Source organism: Taurulus bubalis, assembly GCF_910589615.1.
Source record: "Taurulus bubalis genome assembly, chromosome: 4".
Classification (NCBI taxonomy): Eukaryota; Metazoa; Chordata; class Actinopteri; order Perciformes; family Cottidae; genus Taurulus; species Taurulus bubalis.
The window spans coordinates 28,022,797-28,045,334 of record NC_136592.1 but is presented as its reverse complement, the minus strand read 5'-3'; the positions used below and the strand labels follow the sequence as shown (position 1 = coordinate 28,045,334).

General features: G+C 41.9%; 1 protein-coding gene across 1 annotated transcript; it reads left to right on the top strand.

Moving 5' to 3' along the window:
- Positions 1 to 1,871: 1,871 nt before the first annotated feature.
- Positions 1,872 to 9,467, top strand: nr1h3 (nuclear receptor subfamily 1, group H, member 3). The gene is made up of 9 exons (XM_079217581.1): positions 1,872 to 1,957; positions 2,285 to 2,524; positions 4,228 to 4,494; positions 5,098 to 5,303; positions 6,550 to 6,729; positions 7,043 to 7,142; positions 7,478 to 7,591; positions 7,761 to 7,855; positions 9,177 to 9,467. The coding sequence occupies exons 1-9, from the start codon at positions 1,915 to 1,917 to the stop codon at positions 9,321 to 9,323; spliced, it is 1,392 nt and encodes a 463-aa protein (XP_079073707.1). The 5' UTR covers positions 1,872 to 1,914; the 3' UTR covers positions 9,324 to 9,467.
- The last annotated feature ends 13,071 nt before the right edge of the window (positions 9,468 to 22,538 follow it).

Sequence of the window (22,538 nt, the reverse complement as noted above, 5' to 3'; positions counted from 1 at the left end):
ATAACAGGCTTATGGTTTTTCATGGAAAAGTATTGGCTCGTAGACTTGCAATCTTTCTTCGCAGACATTGCTGCAAAATGTTGATCTTTATATTTTAAAGACACACATGGTTAAAGATGCACCCATTTGTATCGGCCAATGCGAGCATCGACCCGATCCCAGTGTTTAATCAGTAAGCTGACTGCGTGGAAGAGACTGGGCTCATTCTTTTAAGTGTAAGGCTGCACTTAAACATTGCTTTCCTCACTTTGTGAAACGCATGACGCATATACATTTTAATGGAATGTATCCTTGAAATAATAAAACTTACGACAGCAACTTGGATAAAAATAGAATTACGTTCCAAGTTTTACATTTTTTTCTTCTTTTTTTTCAGCAACATATTGGTCAAAATTTTAACCGGAATTATAATTCCAATATATAATGTATGAATATACACAAACATAGACTTAAAATAATCTATCGGTGCATTCATGAACATCGTTTTATACTTTTCCTCGTATTACATGTGTGAAAGCTTTTATCTTGGACGTCTAGAACAACAACCGCTTTACTGCTTTACTATTGTTTTTAGGAGCTTATCAGTCGGCTGTCACTGCAATCGTAGCGTATTCATATTTATTGTAGGTAATGGATTTCCTTTTATCTTTCTAGTGTTGAGCTCCACCTTTATTCATGATTTTGTTGTTGTTGTGACTGTCCCGAATAATCTCATTGGCAATTTTTTGTTACAATACCTTTTTACTTTCAATACTTTTATTATATTACAGGGCCTGAGAGTGAGTTTTAGATATCGCCGCCTTCAGCTTTTAAGTTCCACTGTTGACAGAGCAGTATTTACATTGTTGGTAATCGCAGTGATATTGGGTTATTGGTGACGAAAAAGTGACATCACAAACGGTTGCGTAATACAAACCATGTTTTTGGTTCCTGAACAAGAAGCAAGGAACGGGACCACTAGCAAGAAGCTCTTTGGTTAATAGTACCAAGTTTAGGTTGTGCATTTTGCTGGCTAAATTATAAGAGATGGATTTATTACATCCTGAAGTGATTGATGGTCTGTCGGCTGTCAGATTACTGACATTTAGAAAACGACGTAAATCAAGGAATGTTTCATTCGTTCTGAGTAGTTTTGGAAAAGAATTGGAAGATTATTCATATTCCAAAATTTCTTTGCTGTTTACATAGTTTTGTACAGCATCTATGAGCAGGACTGCTTCATGGTAATAGTGCAGGAGTTTTATATCAATACATTACTTTCATTTGTCAGGTATTTCATTCACAGTATTCTATAATTGTATCCACTGCACTTATATCTGGTATCCATGTATGTGTGTATGTAGCATCCCCAACTATAATCTGGCAATTGTTGTAATGGAGTCATGAAGTTGTCATAATAAATACAGTGTTATATTATAATAATTTTCTATTTGTCACGACAAATTGCAGAAAGTCTTTATTTTTAAACCCGGGGTTTCTGTCTTGCAGGCGGGTTATGAATAGCCGAGAATCCGGCATGTGTGTGTCTGCTGAATCAGTTTCCTGAAAAGCACCCATACGTTGCACATGACACACTTTCATTTCTGCTTTTGCAGCCGGTCGGCTTTCACGCACACGCTTTTTCGTGACTCGGTTTATTCCAAGTCCTGAGATTTTGGATCTTTCTAAGTAGCGCGTTATGCGTTTCAAGCTCTCGTCACGGTGATTTCCCCTGCCATTGATGTGATATAAGCACCTGTTCTGAATGTACACACTCTTCACGCAGGAGGTTTCAGGAGCGTTACATTCCTTCCCGTTCATCACCCCTTTAATATGCATGTCTGTACTTTTGCCACTGTAACTGAGAGTACGATTGTTCCTTTTTTGTCGCGCAGGTGCACGTTGATTTCGTAATGACAAGCTGCTGTGCAGAAGATGTCCACGCTGTCTGTGACTGATATCCCAGATGTTGGTCATGGTAAGAGGAGCCACTTCTGTGTTAGTCACGCTTGATTATTAAACGCCAGGAAGTCAGTATTCTTTTCCTGTTGTATGCTCCAGAGAAGGCTTTTTATTCCATCATCTATTATGTTGCCCATATAAAAGATTTATAATGCAATCAAGACCATGCACGGGTTTCCTAAATGCATCCCACATGTTTGATTTCTAATATTATAAGCTTCACGAAGGTAGTTTTTATCCTGTGAGGATTACATTGTGTTGTGTAGCAGCTCCCTATCGCGTTAGAGACGAGCCGAGACGTTGTTTTGAATGCGACTGTGTTTGTTTTTGTCCCCTCCGTCAGATGAGAGAAAGGTGTTTGTCGGGGCCTCTGAGCTGCAGCTGGACTGCATGGTTGAGGAGAGCGGCGGAAGCAGCGCAATGAAGCACGGCGGCCTGCTGTCGCTGGCTGACCTCTCCCGGCCAGATGACTTCCCCGCCCCCCCCCACAACGGCCTGCCGACCGACATGAGAAGCCCTCTGCCGGTGGAGCCGAGCGACATTAAGCCGGATCCGTCTGCAGGCGACGCACCTGCCATCTTGGGTGAGAGAGGACTGCTTGCAGCTAAAATGCTTTTCTTCACAACTGACATTACATTTGGAACATTAAAAAAAACAGAGTAAATACAGCATGTATTAACCCGCTGAACCCCAAAACCCGCAGGCGGGATTGAAAAGCATGTTTTCTTCAGTCGCCAAAACAACACCGTTTTATCGCAGCCAGAAGCTGTAAAAAAAAAAAAAAAAAAGACATTTGGTCAGATTTTCATCTTTCTGACCGTCCTTGAACACTTCATGTTTGACAAACGCTTCAATCAGAAAAAGCAGCCAAACTGAATTTTTAAATATTGCTCCAACATTGGTAATACTTTTAGACTCTTACCAAAATGTTCTATAGATTCCAGTGCTTTCCAACTTTTGTAAAATGAATTGAAAAAGAAATTAAACTTGAGTTTTTTTATTTGTTTTAGGATTTATGGCATTATAACTGTCAAACAACACAAAAGACATTTTCGAGTTCTCGCTCCACTTCTTGCCCTGATTGTGCTGTTTCCATAAAGATGCAGGACTTTTTAATATTGCAGTGAAAATCAAGGCCATGGAGAGAAAAATGTGATGGGAGCAAAAAAGAATAAACGCCCCGAAACTGCTTTGGGGTGGAGAGGGTCAACTAAATATCGCACATCCTTTTTTTGTGGGAGTGCCCAGTTTCATATCTGGAAAAACAGGTAGTTTCCACTAATAATCATAATTTAAGGACAGCTGGACATCACTGGGTGTGTTTATCATTCTGAAAGTGAAAACATAAGGCGAGCCAACATTTGAGTCCTGACTTTAATGTCTGTTGTTACTAAGTTTTGGTTGAATGTAAGTGTGTTTTCATTGACCTCTTCCTCAGGCTCTGGAGTGTATCTGTCGGTGAGTGTAATTGTAACTTCTACAGACTAAACAAACCCGTATTATTTTCAGTTCGTCTCTTAATTTCAGACATGACTTCCCGATATTTTGGCCCTTTTTCCTTTAATGCTAGCATTAAGCATTAAAGGAAAAAAGGGCCTAGAATCCTAGTTGCAGAAGGAGATTTTCAAATTGAATTTGAATAGTTGCACTCTAAGGTATTAGTTTGCCAGATACACGTGTACAATTTAATGCGCTTCTATCTATTAGCCGTGCAATTATTCTTTATCTTTATTTCTCGTATGCACATTAATATGGTAGGTGAACAAAATATATTTTTAATTAACTTCATTGCTTCCCACACAATCGGTTAAAGCCTTTATAGTTAATTTTAGACCTCTGGGGCACCTTTTGGAACTTGAATCAGATTGTACGAGAGTGTCAAAACTTTGAAAGTTCGGTGTGAATATTATGTCGCTGAATACTTCATGACGTCATGTGAATTTGAGCCAAAACACTATTTATTTTCATTTAGAAATAACATGTTTTCTTCAATATGTCTGAATGCAATCTGTTATTACACTATGTATGCCAGAATGTTCTAGACTTAAGTTAGCGGTGCGTTTACAGTCCAGGCAGGTATGTTGTCTATTGAACAATTTGCATCCAGGCTTGTCTTTTATCTGATCTGCGTTTTGATTGGACGCCTGGAGGAACTTATCTTTTTCCTCATTCAAATAAGAGACACAATAACCCTCTGTGTGTAAATGCTGCTGCCTCTGAGACTCATGGTGGAAGTAGTTTGAATTTCTTGACATGGTTCGTCCCCTCTTTTTCTAACGCGTGCAGATGGGCAGCCAGTGAAGAGGAAGAAGGGCCCCGCGCCGAAGATGCTGGGCAACGAGGTGTGCAGCGTGTGCGGCGACAAGGCCTCCGGTTTCCACTACAACGTGCTGAGCTGCGAGGGCTGCAAAGGCTTCTTCCGACGCAGCGTCATCAAGAGCGCCCATTACAACTGCAAGAACAACGGCCGTTGCGAGATGGACATGTACATGCGGCGCAAGTGCCAGCAGTGCCGCCTGCGCAAGTGTCGGGAGGCAGGCATGCTGGAGCAGTGTGAGTGTTATTTTAAATAAATGTAATAAAGCAGCGGTCCACAACTTTTTTTTTTTTTTTTTTTTTTTGGCGCCACGCAGCAGTTTTGTGACGTAATAAAATTATACGACCGGCATTAAAACAATAATAAAGTGCTTAAAAATACAACTCACCATTACGCCCAATTAGTGGGAGCCCTGAGCTTGTTTCTCTGCAAGGAGCCGGGTCGGGGTGTTGGGAGACAACCGACGTGTGTTCTTTATATCTGGTCTACTCCGTGCCTTGGACCTTTTATGTCCAGTCTACTGCTTAACCTAAACCCCGCTTCACAAAGACAGGATAATGAAATGGAGGCAGGTTTTCAGAGCTTTTTTGGCGATCTCGGGATATTCTGCCTTGATTTTAGATCAGAACACCGGCAGAGTTAAAACGAAAGCAACGTCTAATATCACCTTTATATCATTGACATCTGTCAAGAGGCTCAGACTGATGTATCCGGTCATTTTTCAAAACAAAACATCTTCCAAACTTGACAGCGGTCCCCTCGGTGGTTGGGGGCCGCCGTCATAAAGTACATCCTGTTGACGCCGAGGTCGAGCTGAGCGTCTCCTCTTTGGCCCGCAGGCGTGCTCTCCGAGGAACAGATCCGACTGAAGAAGATGAAGAAGCAGCACGAGGACGAGACGGCCCGCTCGTCCTCGGTGGTCACGCCCACGCCGCCGCAGGAGATGGCCTCGCTGGACCCGCAGCAGCAGGAGATGATCGATAAGCTGGTGTCCATGCAGAAGCAATGCAACAAGAGGTCGTTCCTCGACCGACCCAAAGTGACGGTAAGTGGACGTCGCGGAGGAGAGAACGAGAACCCGCCTCATTGGCCCGGGGATGTTATTGGCCAAAGACGTCGAACGTGAAAACCTCAAAATGAAGGTGGTGCCCTGAAGGTCGAGGAGTTGGATCATCCGTGGTGGACCCACTCAGTCGACTTGACATTCTTGAAACAGCCAGCCCAGTGTTGCCAACTCTTTTCTAACCAGAGTAGCTCACAGCTTTAGCTCCAAAAGCTGCTAAACGTAGCATGAAATTTGGCAAAACTGACAGATTGTCCCATCAGGCCTCGTTCCAAAGCCACTCCCTGAAAATGATCAAATTGTAAACGTATCCTAATGAGCGTGAATAATGAATTGTTAGTACGCAGTGCTGTCAGGATCACAGCTTGTGGAACAAAACAGATGACAACATGATCTTCACTTGGAGAATACACAAGAAGCTGCTTTTAGTGAAAGTGTTTGTGTGGTTGGCGTTCTGTCACGACGCGGTTATTACTGTGTGACTGCTTCTTCTCTCATCAATACTCTTTATTGGTTCGGCTCTTTATCGATACTCTGAGTTTTTTTTCATTACTGAACAATTGCCTTTTAAATATTATTCAATAAAAGACTTTTTTTTTAATACAAGACTGCTGTTGTTTCTAGAGCGGCAACAATCATATTTTAAAGTCATAATAGAAACTCTTAATATCTTACTGGAAACAAAAAAAATAATGAAACGTATCATATTCCTGAGTGAAGTTTATAGAGAATGAACAACACAAGATATCTGTCCTCTGTGACGCACTGCCTGCAGGTAGAGGGAGGAGGGGCTGTTGCAAATTTACAAGATTATTATGATTGATAAACTAAACAACTTTGCTTCAGCTCGTTTTGTAACAAGTCGCTTTTAGCCGTAGACTGCAGACTGCAGACGGAGCAGAATACAATGCCACTTTGTACATGTTTACATGATAGCCCTTTAAGCCCCAACCCTAATAACCCTAACCCCTAATCCTATTTATTGTTTGAGTTGTGTTTAGAGGTTGTACATTGGGATTATATATTATTGTAGCCCTGATTTTTATGTTTAATTTGATACCTAACATGTTTTTTTTTTGGGTGGGGAGTGATTTATACCATGATTTTCTTTTTTCCTTGATTTTCCTGATATAAAAGGGTCCCCCGTGTTGAACAGATGTATATTAACTTTGAGGTTTTGGGCCATTTATTTATTTATTTATTTATTGTTTGTGTGTGAATCCATCAGCCGTGGCCACAGAGTCAGGACTTGCAGAACCGGGAAGTGCGTCAGCAGCGGTTCGCCCACTTCACCGAGCTCGCCATCATGTCGGTCCAGGAGATCGTGGACTTCGCGAAGCAGCTTCCTGGTTTCCTGGAGCTCACGAGGGAGGACCAGATTGCTCTCCTGAAGACGTCAACCATTGAGGTTCGTCGATGCTTCCTGGGCCAAATGTTTCTTTTTGCTGCTTCAAGTTTGAAGTCAACACTTTATTGCATATGTTACAAATGCCACAAAGTGGACAATGGGCTTAAACATTTGTTTGAATGGTCTTTATTTTCAGTTTTAGCAGGCGATGTGCAAAATAAGTTCATAACACATTTAGGAATTGAGAGCACTGATGGACATTCTGCTCCTCAGCAATGCTGTTTGAAAAGCGCAGTATCTTCCTGAATGTTTTTTGTCTCATTTTGTCTGTGTATTAATATTCCACTCACCGAGATGTCTCCGTCTGCCTCAGATTATGCTGCTGGAGACGTCTCGGCGGTACAACCCCGCTATAGATAGCATCACGTTCCTAAAGGACTTCAGCTATAATAAGGAGGATTTCGCCAAAGCAGGTGCATTTACGTGTTCCCTGTTGGATGTTTATGGAGTATCAATATCTGGCATCGCTTGATTGCCTTTATTTCACATGTCTTGCATGCTGTTAATAAAGTATTAGCAGATTTAACCACGATATGTATTTTAAAGTTTTTTTTATTTTCTTGATTTGCAAATAGTCTTGTTTTCTTCTTACTCAAGCGTGTCTAAACTATTACAACACAGAGGCTGTCACCATCAGATATTAAATAGAGCATATTAAACTCATAAATACTGGGTTTTGACAATAAGATATGTTTAGTATAGAAAAGGAAACGCATGTTCTTCATGCGTCCCCCTCTCGCCTCCTCAGGGCTGCAGTTTGAGTTCATCAACCCCATCTTTGAGTTCTCTAAAGGAATGAACGACCTGAATTTGGACGAGGAGGAATATGCTCTGCTCATCGCCATCAACATCTTTTCTGCAGGTCAGAATTCCTAAACTACACAACAATGCAGAGAATCCTCAAAGTGAGAATGCAGTCCAAGAGTTAAAGAGGCTCCTGTCGATTCTCGCAGGGTGTGTTTTTACTTTTGCATTTGACTAAAACGATCCGTAATAAAATAAAAGTGTCTCTCTGGTAAATCTCTGTTCAGATCGGCCCAACGTGCAGGATCACGATCTGGTGGAGCGGCTGCAGCAACCCTACGTGGACGCGCTGCGCTCCTACATCATGATAAAGAGACCAAATGTGAGTTTACGTAACCCCTTCTCTCTCGTGACCGGCGGTGTGTCGGCACAACCGGGAAAAGGCACTTCGGGTCAGGGCTGAGGTTACTTTTTTCCAGACAGGAGGGGAGGGGCTTAAAGTGTTATGTGATCAGTTGTTTGCCATATTAAAAAAAAGTCTGTTTTGGAGAAACGGCTCTGTTGTAATGCTGTGTTACGTTTCCACACAACACTGAAAACAGAGCTGCAGTCCAACTTTAACTCTAGAACACTAACGTAATTTTCATTGTGTTGCTTTTGTCTGAGTTGCGTGGGTCCTTGTGTAGCTTCATGCTGCTCACTGACGTTAGTGAAGGTGGGCGTGTCTTATTGAAGGTGGGCTTGTCTCTCTGCTCCAATCCCTGGTTTTCAACAGGCACGTGTTCAGTGATTTTCACCTGGCGTTAGTGATAGAGGGTGAAATAATTTCAGGTGGACATTACATTGCAGGGAGACTGTTTCTTCACAGGACAAAGCTCACATGTCCCAGAAATGGGTGGACCAAAGAACACGTCCATAGCTCCATTTAGGGCTTTGCAGTATACCAGGTATATACGGTTTCAAATTTAAAACTTTAAAACAACAATTAATAACCCACAACTAACGCTCTTTAACAGGGTAAAACATCACGACATAAACAATTTGTAACACTAAGAATTGTACATTTATAAAATGACACTGCCGAACTGCATGCTGGGTACAGCTCGCCCACTTCACAACAAGAAGAAACTCCTCTGTCTACTCCTGTTTTTTTTCCACCTACATTCCCCTGGGTCCTAAGTCCCTCCATGTTTAGCTTCCTAACACCCTCTATGTACCAAGGTAAAAACAACAGCTGTTCAGTTGGCCGGTGGTCCTTTTTGGTGTCAATGAATGAATGAATGTGTTTACTAGGAACAGAATACCGTGAAACCACCAGAATCTTCTAAAATGCCACGATATACATTTTTGGCCATACCGCCATTTATGTTTTTAATCATGTTTTATTGATTCCCTAATTTTTGAGCCTTTTTTTACACGGTCCCGTCATGATACCTGTTTTTCGTTTTATGAGAAGTTCTTTAGGGTAAACTAAAAGAAGGGTACTTCAACTTGCCTTGTATTGTTGCATTTTAATATATTTTGATGAGAAGTATATTCTATCAGGTGCATTATATCGGGTAAAATATACCCGACGTTAGTGATGGTGTTACTATTTTTAATGTTTAAGTTCTAGGGTTAAATGTAATTCCAGCAGGAAGTCTCCTCTGCTCCCCTGGATGTATTGTTTATTCACTCAACATGTTTTCATGGTTTCCCCTCAGGATCATCTGATGTTCCCCCGCATGCTGATGAAGCTGGTGAGCCTCCGTACACTGAGCAGCGTCCACTCGGAGCAGGTCTTCGCCCTCCGCCTCCAGGACAAGAAGCTTCCCCCGCTGCTCTCTGAAATTTGGGACGTCAACGAGTGACTGCGGACCGTGATGTCGCTCTCTCTTTGGAGCCGGCGACCGGCAGGAACACTGACTCCTCTCTGCCCGTGTGGTCAGGGATCGGATATAGCAGTGAGATTGTTTTTTTGTTTTTTTTTCTTCTCTCATGGGAGGAAGAGGAGGAGGAGAGCATCGCCGCCTCTTTGCTCTCAAACAGACTACAACAAACAAAATGTTTGTTCACAAGGACAAACATGAACACCTAGTTGTCTTTGAGCCTCGTTGTTGTCTTTACGTCTTGCGTAGATGCTGACATGATTATGGCGATTATTAAATACCAGCATAATAAGGCTCCTTAGCCAGTTTTCTTTGATTTGTGTTGATTTCTAGTGCAGTTCTATACACATCTTCTAACCATCATAATAATCTGAGCAGGTCTTGGTTCGTCAGGATCACAGCTGCACATTCAGTTGAAATGGTGATATCTTTTTTTAGTTTATTTGTTTGCAGTCGTGCAATAGTTGGAGACGGATGCAGAGTTGAGCACGAGCAGACAGACACACACACTGCTGTTCACTTTATTGACGTTGGGTTAAAATGGGAGGCCATCTGGTTTGGCATTGTGGGTTGTGATCTGGCAACAAGTAGTCCGCGTCCCTGTCAGAGTAAGTGCAGGAATCACAAACGGTCGGCAGCGTCGCTCAGGTAAAGTAACGTGAAGTAGACCTCCGGGCGTTCGAGGCTTCTTTGATTCCCGTTAGAATACTTTAGTTTCCTCCCGAGTGCATGAAGGGGCCCTTTGTTGGTCGTTCATAGACACCCATTGACTTTCATGTAAATTGTATATTTATTTTCACAAGGAAAACAGATGTGTAGAGAGAGAGCGAGCAAGCGAGCGCGCGCACACACTCACACACAGATTGTACAATCGCATACTTAACGCACAAGAAAGTAAAACCCATTGAGAGGAAACTAATGATGCGACAAAGTCTTTATTTTACACAGAGCACTGGTGACTTGAAATCGGCGGTACTGACGAGTCTTTAAATTCCATGTAAAGATTTTTTTTTTTTAAACAAAGGAAGTCAAGCTACCGTCTCCTTCCAAATATATAAGAAATCCACCCGGACAAAGATGCATTTATTAATCAAAGTGGAAAGAATCAAAAATTCACCTATTATGTCATTAACGTGTATGCGAGATGTACTTTTTATTCATTTAATTACAAAGCGGTTTATATTGACATTTGGTTGTTTTTACGCATTTAAAGGTGTGAGAAATGTATAAGCGACATTCATATAGCTTGAACGGGATGTAGAGGATGTGACGGCCTTTTATTTTTGATAATATTACTGTGTGAATGACGCTGAGGGCAAAATGTACAGCTGAATGTCAGGTGGGAAACTATCTGGATCTAAAGCGTCTTACTGGGAACCAACAGCTTTATTAACTGGTCAGATTTAGGAAAAGCCTCGTTCAGAAACAAATGCACCAAAATCTCTTTACGGGAAGCAGAGAAAAGATTACACTTTTGAGTTATAATAAACTTCATAACTACAGAGATGTTTGTGCTCGTGCCGTGTTTTCGATGCTTCCTCCTGCGCCGGTGTGAACTAGAACAGAAATTGACGCAAATTCATAATTGTGAATTTTATTTAATTGTTTTAGGGCTGAAAACCGTGTGTGTGTTTGTTTGTTTGTTTGTTTGTTTGTTTGTTTGTTTGTGTTTCCAGGTGCTTCACCATTTTAAAGTGTCCGAACACGGCTTTTACCAAGTTCAAATCAAGCGTTTTACTGGATTGCTTTTGCTTCTTTTTTCTTCTTTTTTACTATTTGCAGCTGCAATTTATTTGGGTTTTCAATTTCACAAGCCGGAACATTAATAGAAATACAAATACACACGACTCTCGCAGCAACACGAAGCACAAGTGACGTCCTTCTCAATTATTCCAGCAGCCAGGCTGAGTTTTGATTTGATCCAAATCAATTGTTTTGATCGTTTTTAATTTTAATCTTCTACATTTCTATCTCTCGCTCTCTTCATCCAAGAATGGCTGTATTAAATATAATGTTTCTTTCATTTAATGACCTTTTTGTGGATCTGACAAATGGTCTTTTCTGCGTGAGAGTCTCTGATCTCTGGCAGAACACGGTGAGCGCCACCTATTGGTTGGTTGAACACAAACAAGTAGATGCTATCCTTCCTCATTCTTTGTCGTAATAACCGGCCACAGAAACAATAGTAACCAGAGCGGCTTTCCTTCCTCTTTCTCAACAAAAACAAAAAACGCCTTTACAAAAGGACTTCTGGTGATGTTTTTTCTTTTTCTTCCTGCTACCCAACTGGAAGCGATTTATTAATATTTTTTTAAAGGGCAACATGAGGAGCTTAAGTTTCATTCTCATCTTTAGCAGTGTGACAAAAGTTGCTTGAATTAAAAGTCAAACTTGATTCTAGTAATCTAAAAAATGACGCAGAAGAATTTCCAGAGTCTAGACGGAGTAAAAGATGTTTTCTGACTGTTTTGTATCGAGCTGTTTTTGCCTCCAAAATTTCATGACTTTTTATTGACGCTCAATACATGATTATTTTTTTATTGAATTTCTTAAATCCCTCTAACCCTTAAATAATGTAGTTTAATTGTTTTGCTTTTTTTATGACAGGTCAATCAATATTAGAAGAAGCAGAATAATCAGTGTGCAGCATTTTCACACCATAAAAGTGATTTTAGTTTTTTTTGGGTTCCTTTTGAGTTTTCTTTTCTTTTTCTTTTTTTTCTGCTTGCAGTTTATCTTTAGCCAAACAATAACCATTAAGTAAAAACTTAGGTTCTGTATTATTGGGGGGGAATTTTCCAACATGCCCCAACTGAACCCCAGGTCTCGCTGTTATCAAACAAGAAAAAAACAAAAATGCTTTTTCTTGAGTGTACATGTTATGTTAAAGCTGTCGGTATCAAAGGTTAATTGTTCTGTATATACTGTAATTGTCATCTCTGATCTCATTTATGTCCCATCTTCAAAGGGCGACACTGTAAACATTGTTGATGTATAGAAATGCAAACCTATTTTAATACTCGTAACTCATGAAGACCTTCTTGTTTTGTATGTACAGTATAAATTAAAGCTATGCTGTAGTGCTGACGTGTTTGGAATCGCAATCACTTGATATTTTACATCGAGGGCGCAAATCGGACGTACTTAAAAACCTCCGTGAACATCCACGTATACTGAGATTTATTTGGTATTTAAATGGCCCACCACCTTTATCTGGCCATAATTTTAAAAATGTATGTTTTGATGTCACAAAATGACATTTGGGGATTATACATTTTAATATAATTATTTGGAATTGTAAGCTCTCTTTGTGGATGCTGTACAAAATGTGTGTAGCAGCGTCTCAAAACTAGTACTAGTATAAATGCAGCTAGTAAAAATCATTCAATTTAGGTCATTTTTAATTATCACAAAATATTGTCAACAGCTCAGGGCCCCGGAAAAGGCTTTGCAAAAACTGTTTGTATGGATTATTGACGAAACCATTGCAACCACAGACACATTAGTCCCTGTACAGTCTGCACTTCATTTGGGGTTAGGTTTGTTTTATGTTAGGATCCAAAACAGTCCTTTTTTCCAGATTAATGTACCACTTTTAGATTTTACAGATTAAACTGTATTGACATTGCTTAGTACAAGTAACAGTCAAATACAATTTAGCATCAAACCAGAAGTGCAATATAGTGGTAATATAAATAAGGGGATATATATATTTATATATTTTTTTTTTTAATCGAAGTTGTGAATGATAGTTTGTGGGGTGGCTCTTCTAGGGCTCCAAGAAGGGCTTCCTCCGGCCCTGTGAGGGGATAAAACCCCGGAAAACACGACCCACTGTCCAGACTGATTATCGAGTGAACCGCCGCCGACACACGACGCTAGTCCCCGCGGAAGGAGCGCTTCGTCCGGCTTGTTGTTCGCTTCCGTTGGGTCTCGATATGCGGAACTCCCTTCGGAGCGACGATGATGAGGATGTTGTGAAGGCAGGTCTGTGACTGACTGAGCCGAGAGGCGGACACACTCTCACACACACACACGTTTTCGCATCACCTATTTACGCAGAGAACCCGTGAGAGGAAGTCGCCGCCTCGTTTTCATCCGACATTACGGACGTTACACCGGTGATATAGCGAGAAGAGGAGGCTGGACGGACAGCTCTGTGACCGCGCAGGGGTTCCCATCCCACCCGGGCCTGATGCGAGCAGGAGGTAGGGGTGTTCCCACTCAACGTCGCTGTAATGCATTTGTGGCGACTGCTTTCTGATGTTACAACTGTTGTTGTTGTTTTTTAACGTTTGACAGGCTTTTATTTTATAAATCACCGTTAGCAGCTCACGTTAGCTGCTAACTGTAGCTCGAGCGACTTATCTCGTCAGTTAACGCTAATTGGTTATCCTTCGTTGGCGCTAGCTAGCTGACGTTAGCTGCTAACCAGTAGCTTGAGCGACATATCTAGCTAGTTAACGTCAGTTCGTTAACGTCGGCTAGCTAACCAAATGACATTAGCTGCTAACAGTAGCTCGAGCGACTTAGCTATAGATAAGTCGTGACGTAGAAGCCCGTTAAGATAGCTAGCTGAGTGGAGGTGAGAGCAAGCATCTTTTAGGGGTGAACGTGTAGGACGAGTTGAGGGGCCTGACAGCTTGTCGTAAACACAAGCTAGCTCTCCTGCAGCGAGCAGGGAGGCGTTGACACCACGTTAGCTCCGTGTTATTTCCCTCCTCGTCGCACAGCTACCTCTAATCTCCACACACACCTCATAGCCGACGTCTAGCTGTAACAGACACCCCTTTTCTGTTGAAACCGTGTCGCTCTGCAGCTGTATTGCTTTACACGATGTCAAAACCAGCATCAGACACACACACGAGAGGAGGGCAATGGATTTAAATTGGAAAATGTAATGTAACTCTATTTTTTTGGAGCTATTTATATGTGTATAATGCGTAGTATTTGTGTCAACAAGAGGATCAACACATTATAATGTATTATAACCATGTATGTATGTTTGCATGCATGCTACTCCTTAATGTTTGTTAAAGAGGACCATCCCACCTTTTTTTGTATAGGATGCACTGGTGGGGTATCACCTGTGCAGTGCAGCGCTCTGTGATTTATATATTGAGTCAAGAGGCCTTCAGGTTTTGGGAGAAGCATGAATACACAATATCACCACAATCAAGCGACGTCACAAGCAAAACCTTCCTTGTGCATTCTGAATTTTAACATGCATTCAGGTCAGAAATATGAGAACGGTCTATTTGTAGTACCAAATACTCTGTCTCAGTTTAAGCAGCCATAGATGTTGAATACTTGCTTTATATTTCTGACTTAAGATGAGATTATATCAGCTTCATTGATCCTGATGTAACATTTGACTTGGATGACAATATATGTAAAACAAAACACACAATACAAACCATTAAAATGATTAGTAACGTGCTAAAGAAAGTGAAAGGAAAAAAAGTCAGCCGTTTACAGCGAGGGTCATAGACAATAAACTGGGTTGACAATAAAACAATGACAAATACATCATCTATTTAAAAAAGAAGTCGTGGGAAGACAAAAAGTTTTGGTGTATTACCATTCTTGAACAGAAACAAGGGAGGCATGTCATTACTGTTATGTGATGCACACCTCCGTGGTACTCTGGAAGAAGTAAAAGCTTGCCATCCTCACTTTCGCGTGACCACTTGCACACGACTCCAATATTAACACATACTATTGTTTACATATGAACACCATACGTGCTTCGGTTTTGGGATGAAAAACGGGGTTCACAAGCTGGACAAAGTTGAAGAACGTCTTTTATGCATTTTCTTTTAGAAATGCATATGCCAATATGCTAGGGAGAGTATGGTTATTTAGTCAGAGAGGGCCCGGAGAGATCCAGACTCATTTTGTGCTCACCATTTTTATTGACGGCACCAAATGGTTCTCCTATCTGTTCAATCAGCTGTGGAACATTCTACGATTGGATCAATAAGGATAGCATTGTAATCTAAAAGGGAGAACGCAGAGGATCAATACTTACTTAATCCACACTTCATCTCTCTCTCATTTGTGTATCCTCTCCATCTCGACATACTGCCGATCAGTGCAACCGTCAAAGTTCAAGGCCCGTGAATCATATCTATTTCCTCTCCGAGCTTACATAAGCAGTGATGCCGCCCGCAGACCAGATTCATCTGCTGTGTTCACCGACATCGTTATCTTTCCTTTGCGACTCTTTTATCCCGTATTTATTTGTATTAAAAGGAAGAAACAAAGATGAATACCAAGCTCATTCGTTAAGTACAATGAGTGAAGTGGCGTAGTCCATCCACCCTCATCTAAAAATAATGCTGTGGTTCTGTTTCCTGCTGCTGGATGAGTCTGCCTTCTGCTCTGCTTCCAGCGCTGCTGCCTCATAAAATAGCAATTTTGGCTTTGCACCAGGACGCATTCGTGTTGCCAGACCCGCACATTCATTCATTGTCCTGATGGCTTTTGCAAGATAAAGATGGTTAGATCTGTATTCTGTACTGTGTGTGTGTGTGTGTGTGTGTGTGTGTGTCAGTATCATGTTGATGGGGTTATCGCCCCATCTGTATTTTGCCTTTGCTGTTGGAAAGGTTCAAGTTCTTACTCCAGCAGGGATGCAACGTATCAGGTCGATACTGACTCAAACAGCTGGATCGGGTATCGGTGACAATCAATTCTATGTCTATATACATTCAACGTATCCTCATACACACAATACCTGACTAAAAGTTAAAGATATTATTATAATATATACATTTCTGCTCGTTACATGCATTACAATCTTTTCCTAATAAACCTCTGTTCAGAGGAAATATTTAGGCATCAAAGCTACTTGGTTAGTTTGAGGAAAAGATTTTGAAATACTTAGTTAGGTTGAGGCAACAAAACCACTGAGGATCTTAGGAAAATATCGTCGTTTAGGTTCAAAATACCCACGGAAGTGTACTGAAGTACACGAGTTATGTGACAAATAACATCACCGTTGAGTTTTAGTTTCACACGGGAAACAAACGGTCTCCTGGCTGAAAGATCGCCTTTTGTCGGCCTTGATTTTCCATCAAGTTGCTGGTACATGTTTTGTTGTTTTTAATGATGGATAACAATTCAGTAAATGTATTTCTTCTTTTGTCGTGAGTTAGGAAAGACATGGTTTAAGTGAAGCCTGATGTTTCCTTTCACCTAAAAGAAGGATCCCAGTCTCTTAATACAGCTTACCAATTAAACACTGGTATCCGATCGGTACTCGCTATCGGCCGACACCTAAAGTCCAGGTTCCTGTATCAGGACTTGAACAAGTCGTAGCGGTTCATCTCCAACATGCTCATGATATAGATACAGAACAAGTGTTTCAACGCAAGGCTACGTTTTCTCAGTCTCTCTCTGAGCAGATCTACTTATTCATGTGAAGTGACGGTTTGCTTTGCTCGTCTCGTTCATTTACATGGAGATAGCGCCGTGTCAGGCTGTCAGTACATTTGAATATTTATACTAAATATGACGAGAGCTGACATTAAGCTGACTCAGCGAGACATATTTTAAGCTCTCCAAGTCATCTTATGGCACCTCACGCATGAAATACTGCTGCAGTGGACGGGGTTACTCATCCATAATGCTGAAGTTGCTGTGTTTTTATATATATTTATTTGTGTGCTAATGCCTCTGTGACAATGGAGCAAGCGTTGGCTTTTCTTCTTCTGGGATCTATTCTGTAATTAAGTAACATTTTGACCAGTTTACCATCGTGCTCCATTAGGAGTCTAGTTCACTTCTGTATTATGTCCCTCTATGAATGGCTCCCCTGCTCTCAAGGGGAGCTATTAGACATAATTAGACCCATAATGCATCTGGAGCCCTCTGATAAAGTCACCCCTAATGGACACGGCTGCGTCACATGGCCGTGGTGCGGCTGCCGGGTTAATGACGGCCAATAGGACGTGTGACCGCAGCGCCCAACTCATTACTTGCCTGCAGTCCGGTCGTCTGCCTCCGTTCTCCTTGTGATGCGTGAAATGGGACATTTGCTTACGATTGGCATCAATTAAAATTGAATCATGCATTTAATATGTCACTCACATTGGAGGTTGTCTTTTTTTACATTACATTTAATTTAGCTGACGCTTTTATCCAAAGCGACTTACAATAAGTGCATTCAACCACGAGTACAAACTCGGAACAACAAGAATCAAGAAAGTACAATTTCTTCAAGAAAGTTAAGCTACAAAGTGCTATAAGTAAGTGCTACTACGGTGCTACTTTCTTTATTTAATGTTTTTTAATAATATGTTTTTTAATGTTCAAGACAAACCTGTGTTTTGTGCGGCTAACTTGCACACAATAGGCTCAGCAAAGTCTGTATTTCATACAGGTATGTATGTATTTTTCCTTATCATCTTTTGTTGAGCCCACAAAATGTCAAAACTTTAATAGATATATTTCTTTATAGTTATCTTTTGGTTGAGCCTCCATAATTCTCGACAGGCAGAATGAACGCGTAGAGAAAATATTAAATTTGCAAAAATCCCAAACAAGATGCTGATTTGCGTATTACAAATAGCATCTATTACCACTATACGCATGGTAGGTCATTTGCGGTGGAATTTTTACTTAAAAAAAAAAAAGACAACTAATACTAGTGCAAAAAGGGCTTAAGTCTGTTATCTGTGTTTTATTCATGCAGCCATCTTGACCAGGACCCTTTTGTCAAGAGATTCAAAAATATCAATGGGATTATCCTGGATAAATAAAGGTTAAATAATGACATAAAACAAATGCAATCTCTTTTATAACATACAGCAAAACCAGTGCGTGTTCATGAGTCAGTAATACACAAGTCCAAAAACCATGAAGGATTAGGCTGCTTCTTCTGCCTGTGAAACGCATCCAGATGCCATAAGTATGAACCCTCAAGTCTTCCTACTAATTTGTATGAATCCTCAAATAAGTAAACACAATGATGCTCGTAGAAAACACGCTCCAGTCGCTTTCCTCCAGGGTTACTCTTTCAATTGGAAATTTAATAAATGGCACAGTGCATGAACCACTGGTTAAATTATGCATCCATTATCTTATCAGTGCAGGGATAACAACCTCAAAGAGACATGGAAATGCTGCTCTTGGGCCAGTGTTTGCTTTTCAGGGTGGAGTTTCTGAATGTGGCGTTTGTTGCTGTTGGGTAAAAGGCTGTTGGCCGTGGCTTGAAAGTAGTTTCCTGTCACTCATCACACGTGCGTTACAGTTGCTAATGTGGGCTTATCCGGGCTGTCAGATATGTTTTATCACCCCCATTGTCCCCGCCTGTTATTATACTGCCCCGATGTTTGAAGTATAATATGATATTGAACATACGTTTTGGTTTTCAGCAGTTTTAATGCGTTTAGAGTTGCCAGTTTTCGGTGCTCGTCCCTCAGCGTGACGGAGCGCAGGCTTTTCTTTGTAGAGCCGCCATTTTACGACGACGTTTGACAATCATGCTGAGAGAAATCTGTTGTGGGAGAGGCTGTAGTCTCAACAAGCCAGACTTCACTGCAGACAGAAGTGGTTCTTTGTAATGAAAATGCACATTGTTCGGCTCTTCCCATGCTGTTTTTATCCCTGTGGATGTAAAAAAAACGACAACCACATTGATAGTTAACGAACAGATTTGTGTGTAAATGAAGCAGTTTGATCCTGACCTCCTCGTTTGGGAGGTGTGACAACTTCCTTCTGCATTTTAGTAACGCGTCACATTATTGCGGCTAATAACATCACATGAAAAAGTGTTCCTGTAAATAGTTTCAGTAACAGGTCTTGAGGCGAGCATAATCCCTCCCTTGTTTTAAATGGAGTGCTTTCTCATCCCATGTACAGCACATTCAGAGCGCTGAGACGACTGAGCACCAGTGGCGTTGTAACTTTGTTTGACTAAAGCACAGCTGGCTCACTTGCGATCATGTGCCGTCAACAAAGCAGCAAAAACATAGTTTTTCGATGGCGTAATGTTGTCAGGGAAGTCACGATGAAATGGGAAACTCCTAGGTCACAAGAACTTATGCAGAAAAACGACAAATCAATTTTGATCAAATCCAATCATCTTTTCTTCTATAAAAATATCCGCTACCACCGACCAGTTTCAACCAATGACATCATGTGCGGGTTTCTCCTCGTGGCCAACCGGCATTCTCAAAGTTCCTCGAGGTTCCCCAGTTTCAGAAACTGTCCGTCCTGCTGTTTCTAATGTGAAGACTACAGTTTCTTGTGACTGTGGGATGATGCTGGACTGAGTGGCCATCTGTTGAGGTGCCGGTGGAGTCTGCTGCAGTTACCTTGCAGGGATTTAAGAGCCATAGTTCAAGCCATGAAGTGGATTATTCCAGCAAGGGCCCTCGGCTGCTTACCATGTCACTGACCCTCGACTGAAAAGTCCTCATCCTCTAAAAAAAAAAGCAAGCGGCTATAGAAAGAAACCAACGCTAAAACACTTGCAACCTTATAAAAGTTTTATAGGATAGTACCTCTTTACTCTCTGTTTTTAGGGATGTGTTAGTCACCTTTTATTATCTTTGGTTGACTGCACATGCTGGTGGTAGGCTTGTCATGTTTGACATCTTTTTTTGTGCATCAGCCTTATCCTCACCATCTGCCGTGTACCTGTCTGGTGCCGATGATCCCTCTGTAGAATGAGAACGCCGACATGACATCATTGATAATTGTCTTTCATTTCGTGTGTAATGGTGTTGTGATATTTCAGTGACTTTCCTCCGGCAGAGGTACAATGCCGGTAGATGGCAAGAAGACCTCTTGCAATATTAGCCGGTGTTTTTTCCTGAGACTCCATGAGTTTTTGTTTAGTTTCTTCACAGGCAAAAGCCTCAATCAACCAGAATGCAATGCTGTTACATTTTGCGTCTCTTTCGATCTGGCATCGGTAGTTTGGTAGACATAAACGCAATTCCCTTGTGTTTGAACAACTGGAGACGGCACAACACAACGTTGCTCATGTTTTATTGATACTGATACAACTTCTATATCATTTATCTGGAAAAGGCATCAGTCCTCTCCTCTGTAAACTTACCTTCATTTAAACTGTCATTTGGAGTTGAAATGTAGTGTTGGTACAGGTGAAGTTGAACCCACTTCAAACTTGAGTAGAATAATAAGGGACTCGACTTCTTTTATAGTCCTCGACATAAACCCCCCCACTATAAATCATGATGCCACATTTAGCCTCATTTTGCAGCTGTGTTTTGCAGCGCTTGGGACCCGATATCTTCACAATACATCCACGTTGCTTATCATTCGTTTACATGCCAGTGTTTATTTAATTTTTAACCTAAAAGTATCAATACCAGTGTCAGAAAGGCCTCTGATACAGCAGATTATAACCTTATCATAATGTGTTCAAATGTAATCTTGTAGTTTTTGTTGAGAAACTTCAATTAATACAGTTGTTTGACGGGAATTTTTTCACAGCAATATTAAATGGATATTAGATTTATTTGTTTTAACGCTCTGGTCTCTTATCGGTACTCTGTATCTGCCGGATACACAAGTACAGGTGGCGCAATCACTATCGGAACATCTCTACTTAAGAGTTAAGTCTTTTTTCTTGTGTTACAGGTTTAACTTTTTCGATCCATCACAATGATAATCAAGGAGCTGCATTTCAACCGAACACCCGGACTCTCCCAGTTGTGATGGGAAGGCACCACTGACTCTAAAAGGGAACGTAAATCCTGGATGCCGTGACGTACGGGACGTGGTCAGCTCAAGATGGAGAAAAAGAAAATGTGCCCTCGTCTTCTGGACTACTTGGTGGTGGTCGGCGCAAGGTAGGAACCCACTCCGACTTCTAGAAGCAGCTTTATAATATAAATATCCCGGTCATCTTGGTCATGAGGGAGGCTGTAAATATGCTTAGTATCGAGACAGAGCAGGAGATTACGGTTCCCACGATAAACTGCCCAGAGTCAGACAAACCAGGTTCAAAGGATTTGTAAACCGCTTTGTGGCACGTTGCCGTGTGATAAGCAGACAAACTGGACTCCCTGGTAGTTAAATCATCTTCTACCTGTAGCCTGCAGAAGCTCATTAACAGCCCATGTGCCTCTTTGCACTGTTTTTGTGAAAATACACATTTCAGATTTTCTTCATTTTCAGGCTGGTTCAGTGGTTTTGGAGCTCGTCATGGTTGAACGTTGCGTAATAGTGATACTCGTTTCTAAAAAAACAACCTATGGCGCTAACATCAGCAGATTGAAGCACTTAAACATTTCTATGCTACGCTAGCTAATGAAGGTATACTGAATGTATACAAGAGTAAAATCCTTTTTAGTTTAATCAAAACAGCAGCTCGACACACCAGACTCCATTGTCATTTTAGTCTTTCCACTTTTTCCATGTCTTACCTTCCTTATTCAAGGTCTAGTCGAAAAATATGTGTTTTTAGTTTGAAACTGGAGATGTCGAGACTTTCTGCTCTCTTGATGTCAGTGGGGATCTCATTCCACCATTGACTGAGATGGGTGCCGTGCTAAAACTGCTTTTTGAAGTCCAAACAAATGTTTCTCCATCTCTCCTCTAGGCAACCAAGTAGTGACAGCGTGGCGCAGACGCCTCAGCTCCTCCGCCGCTACCCGCTGGAGGACCACCCCGACTTCCCGCTGCCACCAGACGTGGTGTTTTTCTGCCAACCAGAGGGCTGCCTGAGTATACGGCAGCGGCGGGTCAGCCTCCGCGACGACTCCTCGTTTGTTTTCACGCTGACGGACAAGGACTCGGGAATCACCCGCTACGGGATCTGCGTCAACTTCTACCGCTCTTTCCAGCGAGGCCACCATCGCGCCCGCGGGGACAAAAGCGGCCACGCGGAGGCGGCAGCGCAGGCGACGGAGACCGCTAGCGACGGGTCTGACGGCAGCGGCGGCGGAGGCCCCGCCTCCGCGTTATGGCCGCCTAACAATGCCGACTCGGCAACCCCACCCGCCTCCGGAGAGGAGAGCGGGCAACCGGGTGCCGAGCCGAACGCCGGCAAGTCCCCGCAGCACAGGCGGAGCGCCGCCAAGATGGCGGCCAGGAACCGCAACAGCACGCTCACCTCGCTGTGCATACTCAGCCACTACCCCTTCTTCTCCACCTTCAGGGAGTGCTTATACATTCTTAAGAGGCTGGTGGACTGCTGCAGCCAGAGGCTAACTCAAC

Coding starts and splice junctions, on each gene's coding strand:
- nr1h3 (XM_079217581.1), top strand. CDS start 1,915: ATGTCCACGCTGTCTGTGACTGATATCCCAGATGTTGGTCATG. Junction 7,143..7,477: donor GGAGGATTTCGCCAAAGCAG/GTGCATTTACGT, acceptor TCGCCTCCTCAG/GGCTGCAGTTTGAGTTCATC. Junction 7,856..9,176: donor TCATGATAAAGAGACCAAAT/GTGAGTTTACGT, acceptor GTTTCCCCTCAG/GATCATCTGATGTTCCCCCG.